Source organism: Macrobrachium nipponense, chromosome 24 (genome assembly GCF_015104395.2).
Source record: "Macrobrachium nipponense isolate FS-2020 chromosome 24, ASM1510439v2, whole genome shotgun sequence".
In the NCBI taxonomy this organism is placed as follows: domain Eukaryota; kingdom Metazoa; phylum Arthropoda; class Malacostraca; order Decapoda; family Palaemonidae; genus Macrobrachium; species Macrobrachium nipponense.
Window position 1 is genome coordinate 16,969,156 of NC_061091.1, and position 13,276 is coordinate 16,982,431.

Below are 13,276 nucleotides of genomic sequence, written 5' to 3' on the forward strand. Positions count from 1 at the left end.
CGGTTTTGTGACGCCAGGGCGATTTATCCCGAAAATAACCATTTTTCAAATTCTATCTCCTCCCTTGATATTTAATATTAAGACCTGGGATTACTACCATATATAGACCTGATGTAGTCCTCCAATCAAATGAGGAGTTTTTTTTCTAAAAGTCATTTTTTTGCTAGATATGAATTTTTCATTATGGTAAAAAAATAAACCCTATATATTAGGAAAACAAAATTTATATAAAAAAAAGAGAAAAAAGGGCTTCATTTGATTGTTCTATAATGTCTTTCTGAGTTATATACCAAATTCCAATGTTACAGCTTTAAAACTAAGTGAGAAGATAGATTTTGAAGGTCAATAACTATAGTTTTGAGATATGGGCGTTCAAAGTTTATCTTCGTATTTTTATAACGACAATGTTAATAAATAATGATTATTATAATGTATATTTCTTTTGTGTGTATTAACAAACCAAAACTATTTTATTTATCATAAGTTAATCATAAATGATAATCCCTTTGCTCATATATCGTAGCTTGGGGCACTGCGTCAGGAAAGACGGGGCACTCCTTCCTACGCAACTCTCTCTCTCTCTTTCACTAACTCGGCTTATTACAGCGAATTTTCTTCTTCTGTATGTTACCTAGGTGTTTTCCTAGTATTTTCCATTTTGGCATGATGAAATTCTTGCCGAAACAAAAATAAACAAACGTAAATGCAAGAGAATGTCAAGAGGTGAAATTCAAAGTTGTACTCTCTTTTTTACACAGGCAATGTTAATAAATCATGATTATTATGAATTTCATATTCCTTTTTGGGTATTAATAAACCAAAACTATGTTATTTATCATAAATTAAGATCCCTGGGCTCAAAGATCGTAGCCTTGGGGACAGTGTGACGTGTGCTTCAGGCAAGACGGGCGCGTCTACTTACTACGCAACCCTCTCTCTCTCTCTTCACTAACTATGCTAATATCGCATATATTATGATATTCTGTAATCATATTAGAGCGAATTTTCTTCATCTTTACGTTAGCGAGATGTTTTCCTTGTCTTTTCCTCATTGGCATGATGAAATTCTTGCCGAAACATAGAGAAGCATATGTAAAAGCAAGCGAATGTCAAAGCATATGTAAAAGCAAGCGAATGTCAGAGGTGAAACTCGAACGTGTAGTCTACTTGAAGTCTGTGCTTCTACTGATCATGGTTGAACAGTTGATACTCCCCTTTGCGACCCACGGAATCTCTACAGATGCCATTTCTCAAAATTTCTTTGACAATAATTATCAAAATTTACGATAACAGAAGAAATATTGCATTTTCTTGTACGGATGAATGTTTTAGGCTTATTGAGTTATGTTTACTAATTACCCTGTAACTACGAAAGTAAGAGGAATTTTGACGAAATATTTCATATACATATTCTCAATTGTCATATGAAGCTCCATGAATTTTTTCATGACTGCATTTTTCGCCCTATACAACCATATACAGTAATACTTTGGGTTACGAACCGATTAGTATACAAATTTTTTAACTTACGAAGTGACGCCCTCATTCTGGAATACGAATTTCAATGGAATACGGAATGCAGCGAATTTCCATCATGGGAGGCCGCCCTGCTTTGTTTACATCGGACATCGGATGAGCGTGGATCTGCGAACGCATTTTTTTTCTTTTTTTCGGCCAAACTTAACGCCCTGCTTTGGTTTACATCGGACATTGGATGAGCGTGGGATCTCGAACGACACATTTTTTTCGGCCAAAACTTAACGAGGGTCACGTGACTTCCTCCCACGCATCCCTTGACCCTTTTTAAACCATAACTCTTTCACTATCTCGCTGGCGGTAAGATTGAACGCATCTGTCCGTGATACGCTCTCAAATTTGCTTAGTGATTTGCGCACGTGTTGTGTTTCCGTGATAGTGCTTATCATTACTATTACCCAAATACTAAAGACAATGGCTCCCAAGATGACGAAGGCAAGCAGCAAGAAGGAAAGCATAAGAAAAAAGGAGGAGTGATTACAGTCAAAATGAAGAAGGAAATTATCCTCAAATGCATGATAAATGGCGAGCGACGGTGAAACAGCATTGCAAGCATTCGTTCAAGCGGTCGCAATCAACGATCTGCACTATTTTGAAGAAAAAGGAAGAAATTAAAGCCAGTAAAGCATCAAAAGGTGTCACAGTATTGACGAAACAACGGCCTTATATTCTCGACGATGTAGAAAATTTGCTCATGGTTTGGATAAAACGAGAAGCAGCTGGCAGGAGATTCCGTAAGTAGAGCATCATTTGCGAAAAGGCTCGTAAGAGTGCAACAAATTTGTTTATCGATAATGGGGTGGGTCATTTCTATAAAATTTTAAAGAACAGGCAAAAGCAAGCCTCCATAGAAAAATATTTTTTCAAAATTGTGAAAGACGACAGAGTGTCGCGCAAGCGTAAAATTAGTGATCGTAGTGAACGGTGCTCTCTAGAGAAAGAACCAGAAAGTCTTCCAGAAGTGTTCACGGAGGGAGATTTCCCTCCCAAGCCCTAACCCTCTCCTCCTCACCCTTCCCCTCCTCCCGTCTCTGTCAAGCCAGCAGCCACACTCGCCAAAGGTAAAGTTCAGGTTTTACTGTGCATACATATTAAATCTAGTGTTTATATTTAATTTCATTCTTCAATTTTATAATTTTATGTAATTCCTACACGAATTTTCAACCTTAGTGAACAAAAATAAATGGAAAAATATGAATTGAAATGGTCATTCATGGTCGGGTGGAACGCATTAATTGCTTTTTATAACATTCTTATGGGAAAATCCATTTAGGTTAGGAAGCAGGTTCTGGAACGGATTAAATTCGTAACCCAAGGTATTACTGTATAGGGGTTCCGGCCGGCCCCCTTAACCTTAACAATAATTCAATCATACCTGTGAACAAGAAACTTCCTTCCAACTTAAAACATAAATTGACTTCACTTTTAAAAACAGGAAACTTACCCTTTCATTAATGTAAAGAGTATCTCTGGTTTCGTACAAATGTATTCTACAGTTGGAGACCTTATTCCTATTTGCCTGCGAAGAATGTTATTGAAGATCTGGGCTACATCCTTCTTACCCTGCAAGGAAAATAATGCTGATGAAAGCTAAGTAACTCATCACAGAATATGTTAATCAACCTGATTCCCTAAATTACTTGCTAGACTCAGGTTTGAATAATTACCATGAACTAACATTGCAAATACTAAAATGCATACTTATAGTACAACATAGCTTATGGAGTTCATGTTTATACTATAAATAAGATAATTTATTTAGCTGTAAGGAATTAATATGTTTACATACTTAAGTTTACATATCTTCTTCAACAATAACCGAGCTGGTATGCAAGAATATTCTGATTGCTTGGGATATATCTCACTGACAGCTTGACAGTGTGGCCAATGTCCCAATTAATCACCTGCCTTGCTGACTGTTTGTTATGCATGCCTCCACAGTTGTGCTGTTGATCATAAGGAATTCTGAATGGTCCATCAGCTGATTCCACAATACATGCATTTCCAGAGTACAGGGGTGTATTGTGGCAGAGTTAAGTTGCCTCGTTTGCCCACAAGCTTCAGCGTATCTGAGAACAATAGCATCTTCAGAGGAGCCACTGCCGTACTGCCCAATGGTGTAAAAGGAATCCCCCAACTCTCAACTGTGAGAAAGGAGGACTACCAACCTTAATGTCCTCCACCTTTCACATTCCCCTTCCTCGCATGTGCACCAAAGCCTGGAAGGGCCAGTAAGACCCCTGGCCACTTTTTCAATTAAGTGGATTGCTGGGCAATTGGTTGGGCTTTGGATGAGGCCAGACCTTTTCAAAAGGCCTGGAATGTCCTTCCGTAATCCCAATGTCAAAGTGGCCATTCCTGAAGGCTTGGCTACATTTGCTTTCACAAACACATATTAACATTGAAGGATACAACATGGTGTATATATGTTGACTAATATGAGAGGAAGGACAAATTTGTCTCTAGCCAGCAATAACCTCCTGAATTTGCCCTAGTATTTCTCAAGTCTCAAGTCTAGCACTGGTGAGCCAAAGGTCAAACACATAACACTTGAACAAACTCCTTGGCTCTTGCTTTGATAACCAAGGCAACTTCTTGGGAATAAATTTATTTAAAAAGTTTGTTAATCCATACACAATAAGTCCTCTTAAAGGGGTACACCTTATTGTCATCAGAGGAAGAGGAAACAATCTTGGGATGCAACTTCAGGTTGAGTTCTCTGATCTATATAGATAAAGTAGATAATGGATTCAACCTTCTTCAGTTCCTCAGAATGCACTACGGAAGAGGGGACCAGCCCGGGCTGAACAGAAGACCCTTGCCATTTATCCATGGCCACAGCCCTCACAAAGGTACAGGTCCAACTTTACCTGATGCAGTTCCATAAACAGAGGACCCTTGAACCCTAAAGGCTCTGAAACAGGTACAGAAGGGCTCCCTAATTAAGTAATAAAGAGGGAGAGAACATGCCATCCAACACTGCACCTTCTCTGAGGATCATGACTATGTCTAGAACAGACTTCCCGATACAGTCATGATCAGAATGCACTGAAGGAGACCAAGGACAATTCCCTTCTTTGTTCCAAGACCTAGAACTAGTCACAGTACCAGCCAGCTGTCTTTGCTGGCTGATCTGAGCAAGGAAGAAAGCACTAATGCTACCTATTCCACACTGGATGGTGCTGAACTGGGTGATTCAGGATGGTACTCTGTACAGGTCAACAGTAATGCTAGTGATGATCTGGATACTAGTCACAGGTATGTGCCTACAAGTACCAGGCTGGTTCTGAAAAACATATACCAATAATTGTTATTGGTATATGTTGTATAATTGTTTTTGGTATTTTATGCATTGTTGAAATATGGTGGGTGTCCTATATATGGACAGCATATGGTTGATTCTAGAAGGTGTCTGTTGATGTATTCAAGTTGTGTTGTGACGTCATAGGCTGTGACGTCATAAACAAGATGGTAGCGGCTTCGGGGGGATGTAAACAATAACATGGTGCAGTAGAAAGCATGTGCTGGTGGTGTGTGGTTGGTAGGGGAGAGCTCTCTGTCTGGTAGGAGTTTTTGGGTCATAAGTCTTGTTGTGCTGTTGTTCTAAGGTGATTTCTGGAGCATACTGAAGTTGGAGAAAGCGTACAGGTGGGTAGATTATTCATTTTTGTAAATAAAAGGGGTTAGACTAGGCTAAAATTCAAACTGGTAGCAGAGCGTGGTTGATCAAAGATGCCTGGATCCGACAGTGAACAAAGGGAGACTACTAGATGGAGAAGAGAATGTCCTAGGTTTAGCGGGATACAAGAATACAATGAATGGATAGGTCAAGCCGAAGATTGGCTATTGTTGTATGGAGAAGATACAAAATACCCGGCGATAGAAATGAGAATGAGCTTAAAAGGGAAAGCCCGAGAGCTAGTGGAAGCATTAGGTAGAGATAAACTTACTGGTACAGAGGGTCCACAGTTAATCCTAGAGAAACTAGATAAAGCCTATCTAAAAGACTCAGTAATGGAGAATCACAGCAGAATAAAAAGATACCTTCTAATAAGTAGAGAATCTAGTGAAAAGATGGCAGACTATTTAATTAGATACGAGAAGGCAGCATTTGAGTGTGAAAGAGCAATGGGGAAAGGTGCCCTTGAAGGGGAAGTCAAGGGTTATCATGTAATAGAGCAAGCAAATCTCACGGAAAATAAAAAAAAATGGTATTATCGGCTTGTGGGCAAGAAAAGCTAGAGTACGAAACAGTGTCGCAAACAATGAAAAGACTATTTGAAGGATTAGGGACTAAAGAGGAAAGGGAATGGTGGGGGTTGTCAGAAGGCAATGCCAGTTCTGGGGGAGGGAGGGAAAACCAGAGATATCAGGGAAGATGGAACCGAGGTAGGGGTAGTAGAAATCCTATAAACAAAGAAGGGAAGGTAACAGTATGTGCAATATGCAGCTCAGAATGGCATTGGGCTAGGGATTGTCCTCAGAATTTTCATAATAGGAAGAAAACTGAAACAAGACTAGAAGAAAATAAGCTGCAAACAGAAACTGGGACAGAAGAAGAAGAGGTTTATGTAGGAGAAGTTAATAAAATAGTGGAAGCGTCGTGGGAGGTGGTTGATGAAATTTTGGACACAGTGTAAATCAACAGTTTGCGGGGAATTGTGACTAGCACGTATTGTCATGGATTTGAGTCAGGAAGAGTTGAGGAGAATGAGGGACACTAAGACAGAGTCTAATAAAGTGTTTAATTTTGGTGAGACATCTTATAAGTCCAAAGGAATAATAGAAATACCTGTGATACTAAAAAACAGAAAGTTTTATTTGAAGACAAATTCTGCAGGGTGATATACCCTGGCTGATAGGTAAGCAAACCATGAGTAAAATGGGTATGACCCTAAATTTGAAAGAAAATTGTGTCATAATATACCAAATTTGTAACTATTTTGTATTTTTCATAACTAACAAACCTGAGGTCTTAACATTAGGATTTACTAGCGCCAAGCTGGAAACCGGGTAGAATTAAAATTAGGGGAATGAAAGTAGAGTTAAGAGAAGACGAACAGGGTCATTTAAGAGTACCTATAAGGAGGAGGAAGGTAGAGGAATTATTACTGGAGGGTTGGAAGGGAAAGAATCTGAGGGAAATTAAGAACACAATGAAGAAATTACATTTACAGTTTGGGATTGGAAGTGGAGATAAAATATGGATGCTAACAGAGGAAGCACAATGGAGTAATGGGTTAATCGAAAGAGAAAGAGGAAATAAGAAAGTTACTAACGGAACTGATTGAAAATTGTGAGGTTTGTAAAAGATACAAAAGCCCCGCCAAACCAGTAGTAGGCTTTTCTTGGAGTAAAACGTTTAATGAAGTTGTAGCGATGGATGTGGGAGAGATAAAAGAGAGAAAGTTCTTGGTAATAGTGGATATGGCAACGAGGTATTGTCAGGCCTGTTGGATAAAAGATAAGAAACCAGAAACTATAATAAAGACACTTTTTGAGTGCTGGTTTGCTATATTTGGAGCGCCCTCCAAAATAATGTCAGGTAATGGGGGAGAATTTCAAAATGAAAAAGTAAGGAGGATGGCAGAAAGATGGAATATTAAAGTATTAGCCACAGCATCAGAATCTCCGTGGAGCAACGGATTATGTGAAAAGACCATAGGCATGATCAAGGGAAGTGTAAGAAAGATGATGGAGGAAGAGGAAGTAGATTGGTCCATAGCATTGAAATGGGTAGTGAGTGCTAGGAACTGCTTAATGAATAATGGAGGTTTCTCTCCCAACCAAATAGTATTTGGAAAAAACCCTTCACTGCCTAACCTAATGGGAGAAGAAAGTTTAAGTCCTGCAAGCAGAGAAAAAGGGATGGAAGAGGGTATGGTAAGACACACACTGAATGCAATGTACAAGGCCAGAGAAGCATTTATAAAAAATGAGACGTAATAAAATAAGAATAGCGTTAAACAAAAACATCAGAGAACATAAATTTGAAGAAGCAGTGGTAGGAGATGAGGTATTCTATAAGAGGGAAAATGAAAATGAATGGAGAGGACCTGCTCAGGTAGTGGGAGTATCGGGGAAAACAATAATAGTCAAACATGGGGATTCTTTATGAGAAGTAGCAAGGATACATGTGACTAGGATTCAACGACGATCACCAGATACAGAAGAGATATCTGCTAGAATAGATAAATCCCCTGGTGTGAAAGGTAGATCAGATGGCCCAAATGAAGGGAAAGTAGATTGGCAAGGAGAGGAGATAATAGTAGGTGGGAGAAGGAATGCACACACAGAGGAGACTATAGAAAGAGAGGTGATGGAGGAAACAGTGGAAGATACCGGAGAAAGTGGGTCAATAGAAGGCGAGTTAATGGAAGAGATACCAAAATTCAAAAAGGGAAATAGAGTTAGAGCTATAAACAACGATACAGGACAAGTAGAAGAATGGACTATATTAGGTCTTGCAGGAAAAAGATCAAGCCAAGCATGGGCTGATTCATACAATGTACAAGACTCACAGTCAGGTGACAAAGGGTGGGTTAACTTGAGGGATTATAGTCAGGTAGAAAAAATTGAAGATGTAGAGGAGGTGTTGCTGGGATTTGAAAATAGAAGCATAATGGAAGCTAAAGAAAAAGTACTTCAAAGTTGGAGAGATAACCAGGTATATGAGGAGGTAAATGATGTTGGACAAAAAGCTATATCTACAAGATGGATAGTAACTGAAAATATAAAAGGGGGGGAAAGGATATGTAAAGCAAGATTGGTAGCTAGAGGGTTTGAAGAAGAGATGGCAAAGTGGGAAAAGGACGCTCCCATGTGCAATGCTGAAATCTTAAAATTCTGTCTAACCATAGTAAAGGTGAAAAATTGGAATTGTTATGCATTGGATGTCAAAACTGCATATTTACAAGGTGACAAGATACAAAGAGAAGTGTATTTGAAGCCACCGAGGGAAAACGGTTGGAGGGGATTATGGAAGTTGAAGAAGACCGTCTATGGGCTCAAGGATGCAGCAAAAGCATGGTATTGTAAAGTGATGAAAGTAGTGAAGGAGCTTCAAGGTGAGAGAAGTAGACTAGAACCTAATATATTCTTTTGGAAAAAGGACAATAAATTGAATGGCATTGTGTGTACACACGTAGATGATTTTTGCTACGGAGGAACTGAAGGATTCTTAAAGGAAACAATTGGGAAATTGAAAGGGAAATTGCGAGTAGGAGAACAAGAGAGTAAAAGGTTCAGGTATATAGGAGTAGTAATAGAGCAGAAGGAGAATAGATTTTCCCTTAATCAGTGGCAGTATATAAATTCTATAAGAGAACCAGAGGCTAGAAGATATACGGGTAATAGAGTGCTAGAACAAAAGGAGTTAACTGAGTATAGATCAGTGGTAGGACAGGTGAACTGGGTATCACTACACATGATGCCAGAAATATCATACGATGTTAGCGAATTACGTAAAGCATTTAAAGAAGGAACAACTCAGGACATGAAGAAGCTTATTAAAATTGTGAGAAAAACTAAGAGCATGATGGGCAAAGTTACAATAAGTGAGATGGAAGAAGAAAGGATTTATTGGGAAGCCTATGCAGACGCTTCATTTGGAAACATAGAAGATGGCCATACTCGACTGGGTTATATCATTTCCTTGACAGATGGGAAGAGGAGAAGTCCCATATGGTGGAAGTCTAGGAAATCCAGGAGTGGCAAAACCCACCATTGAGGCCGAAGCCCTGAGTGTTGGGGAAGCTTTAGGATTGATATATTTCAAGCATTTGTGGGAAGAGGTAGTAGGAGGGAGAAATTTAGAAGCCTTGGTTAACACTGATAGTAAAACACTAATGACCGCCATCAAATCGAGCACTAGTGTAAGTAGCAAGAGATTAAAAATAGATACTGCAGCAATAAGGGAAACCATTGAATCCGGGGAAATAAAGGAGGCGAGATGGATAAAAGGAAAGGAGCAAGTGGCTGATGTATTAACTAAAGCAGGAGTTTCAGGGGAATGTATTAGAAATTATGTAGAAGGTAAAGAGTTGGAGGATGAAGGAAATTAAGAGGGGACTAGGTTAGGAAACAGTCCGAGGGGAGGGAGAAAGAGATAAGTGTGATTATATGTTGTATAATTGTTATTGGTATTTCATGCATTGTTGAAATATGGTGGGTGTCCTACATATGGACAGCATATGGTTGATTCTAGGTGTCTGTTGATGTATTTAAGTTGTGTTGTGACGTCATAGGCTGTGACATCATAGACAAGCTGCCGGCGGCGTCGGGGGGATGTAAACAATAACACGGTGCAGTAGAAAGCACGTGCTGGTGGTGTGTGGTTGGTAGGGGAGAGCTCTCTGTCTGGTAGGAGTTTTTGGGTCGTAAGTCTTGTTGTGCTGTTGTTCTAAGGTGATTTCTGGAGTATACTGAAGTTGGAGAAAGCGTACAGGTGGGTAGATTATTCATTTTTGTAAATAAAAGGGGTTAGGCTAGGCTAAAATTCAAACTGGGGAGTGGAGTCTTCTTTCCAATCCTCTAGAGAGAAACAACAGAATGAGATGAGTCAAGGTTGATCCTTCTCTCATGAGAGTACCAAGTCGATGACCAGCCATCACAAAGCTCAAGCAAAAGGGTCAGGTCAAGAGCAAGTTCATGAACTAATCCATCCACTCCACCCATGCAGATGGTCACAGAGATTGCCTTCATTCTTTAAAGAACATCACTAGTGAAGAACATTTAATCTTTCTTAGGTATCCACATTGCAGTAAAAAAAAAACACACACACACACGTGTTAAATACAAGTCAGTGATTTACTGGTAGCCCTAACCTGTGCTTCCTACAATACTTTAGCACTTGCCAAAGATTCAATCTCCACTTATAGTTGTTGATTTGTGTGAGGTTCGAGTGGTTGTTTGAAGGGAACAATCCTGGTTCATTTTTTTCCCTTTATTTTGTTGTCCTCCCTCGTGTTGATGTTTCACCACATTGGCAGCAGAGGTGTCTTTGGTGGAGTGTGGGGTGTGAGGAGTCAGTCAAGAGGCACTCAGGTCTCCCAGCAGCAGAGTCTAAGGCATGCTTGCCTGAGGGCCAGTATACAGCAGCTTCAGGTATTGGCTACCTGGATGTTTGAGGTATTTTTGTCGTCTAGAGAAAGACTTCATTTGGAGAGTGGCTTCATTGGGCAGCATTGGTGTATTTTTTGTCAACTGGGGAGTGACATTGTGTGGAGGGTAACCTCATTGGCAGCATGGAGCTGTATTGATGACCTATATAGGATTGTCTGTTGTTGAAGCTGTGCCATAAGCTGTAATATCCTTGGGATAAGTGTGACCTTTTAAGGTTAACCTAATGATCCCTTGTTTTGCCTAAAATTCAGAAATGTTTAAAGTCATGTATTTAAGTCATCTAATGTTTTGTTCTTAACATGAATGATTTTTATTTTTATAATTTGGAATAATGATGTAATTGTACGGTTGGTTCATTTTATTATAAGTGAATAAGTGTTTAATTCTGATATAGACTCATTTTGAGTAATGATTTAATTCTGGTTGTTATTCACCAACTCTGTATGCTGCTTTTCTTTAAAAAAAATTTTTATGTTTACTTTTGATTGATCTGACATTTCAGATGTTAATAATTCCTGATGTACTGACTCATTTGTATAAATGTGTAAACACTAATGTAAATTATTTTAATAAAGTAGTTTAAGGATACTGTTTTAGTCTTGTTTTGACTCCTCTCTCCAATCTGTTTCTTTTGCTAACAGTTTAATCTAGTTCCGATCCTCTTTTTTATGTTGAACCTGTAGAACCTGTAGGACCAACTGTGGTTTGTGGTTTGTTACTCTTTGCCAACAACCTGTTTGTGACGTGTGTTAGTGGGCTGCCTTCTGGCCTTTTTCTTGCACTTCACCTGGTCAGGCAATAAGGAACTACAACACCCATCAAGGATTTAGTTGAGCAGGTATCCCTAAAGGTTACATTTGCAGCACGAGCTATATAAGCGAAACCAGCAGGAATCTGAGGAACAGCAACAGGGGCATCCGTTAAGAGAAGTTTCTGATGAAGCAGATGAGTCTTCCACATGCTCTTAATCCCCTTGTGACTTGAGAGAAGGTAGCAGAGCTGTCAACGCCACCTTTGTCATACCAGTGTACAAGGAGCAAGGGTTAATGGACGTAGCAAACAAACAAGAGGATCAATGTTCCTGGGTGACAAAGGGATAACACCCACACACAAACACACTGTCTCACCCTAAATATAAACACCTACAATGACCATACTCTCTTCCTGGAGAATACGATATCATTCTTAAAACAATCAAAACCAAGGTAAAAAAGAAACTCAAAGTTATCAATTTGGAATCAGAAAGAGTAATCAAACAAAACTCTTCGAAAGCAGCCAATTAATAAGTCCAGTACTAGCTTGTGGGGACATATCAACTATACCGTAGCTGGAGAAAAAATGAATGATTACAGTCAAAGTGTTAGTGTGGTATCCCAGAGCCCTCACCTGCTGTTAAATAGCTACTGTATTACCAAGCTTTAACAGCTTTCACTATGTACATCAGTGTAATAGGGAAGCTTTCTATTCTCTTAGGAACAAAGATAATCTGGCTACAACTGTATAGGGGAGGTTAATCCTTAACAGTCTCTCGGGTGGAACAGTTACTAGAGTACTGTTGGATGATGGAAGTTTTCAAGTTAACATGGTAACATCTTACCAGTAACAAAGAAAAGACCACCCTTCTTCTTAAGTAGTCAGTTAACCATTTGAATAAAACTGATATGCTAATGGAAGGCAACAATTTGTACTTAGCAAAAATTTAACTCTTAATTTATTAAAATAGCAATAAAGAACAAGAAACATCTTACCTCAAAATCTATTCTATGTAGATTGAGAATGAGCAGTAAGAGCATATTAGTGTTATAGAACTCATGCGCTAATTGCGCTAACACTATATCCTGAGGCTCTGAGTCACTTGTGCCATATAGCATTGTCTTTATCTGGGCAAGACTTTTACTAGTGTCCTCTTGAGCCTGAAAAAATACCATAAGTATATTATTACACATGAATGGAAATGGTATTGATACAGTAATGCTTAACTGTTCAAGTAAAGATATTAAATAAAACTTAATATAATGCCCTGGAAAAATATATTAGGTACATAATAATACTCTTGTAACTTGCCCTCTTAAGAACTATTGAGATGTACTTCATATAAAAATTTTAGACCTTACGACAACATCCATATTAATAATGACAAAAATATTTTAATACTTGACATAACAAGCAGACTATCCAGATTTTAAAACAAAACATTTTTTCATATGCACATCAATCATTTTGCAATGATATTCACCGTCTCAAGTATTCGTAGTCACTCCCTGTTTTTTGTCTTTCAGACAGAGGAGGGTTCATTCAAACATGCACCTCTGAAACATATCTTGTGTAGGCTAAATGTGAAATGGTGAGAATAGAGTGCATGGAAGGCATCCACTCCATCTATGGACAATGGGTTTGCAAAAAAAATAACACTTAATTTTATACGGTGGAACCTCGGTAGTTGTTAATAATCCGTTCCAGAACATTTTACAAAGTTCAAACATACAAAATCTGAAATAATAATTCCCATAAGGAATAATGTAAATCTAATTAATGTGTTCCAGACAGCCAAAAACATTAAAAATTAAAGACATTTTATAGTGAATAAAGTTTTACATACAGAAAACAATGAGAAATA

The 13,276-nt window shown here is 38.6% G+C and overlaps 1 protein-coding gene across 5 annotated transcripts in view; it reads right to left on the reverse strand.

Moving 5' to 3' along the window:
• The window catches only part of LOC135205481 (protein Mo25-like), a 49,245-nt gene that overhangs the window by 17,486 nt on the left and 18,483 nt on the right, over positions 1 to 13,276 (reverse strand). For all 5 annotated transcript variants that reach the window (XM_064236193.1, XM_064236191.1, XM_064236190.1 and 2 more), the window contains exons 3-4: positions 12,408 to 12,572; positions 2,981 to 3,099 (exon numbers count right to left, since the gene is read on the reverse strand). In XM_064236193.1, the coding sequence (XP_064092263.1) occupies positions 2,981 to 3,099; positions 12,408 to 12,572 (284 nt within the window). The remainder of the gene's footprint in view (positions 1 to 2,980; positions 3,100 to 12,407; positions 12,573 to 13,276) is intronic.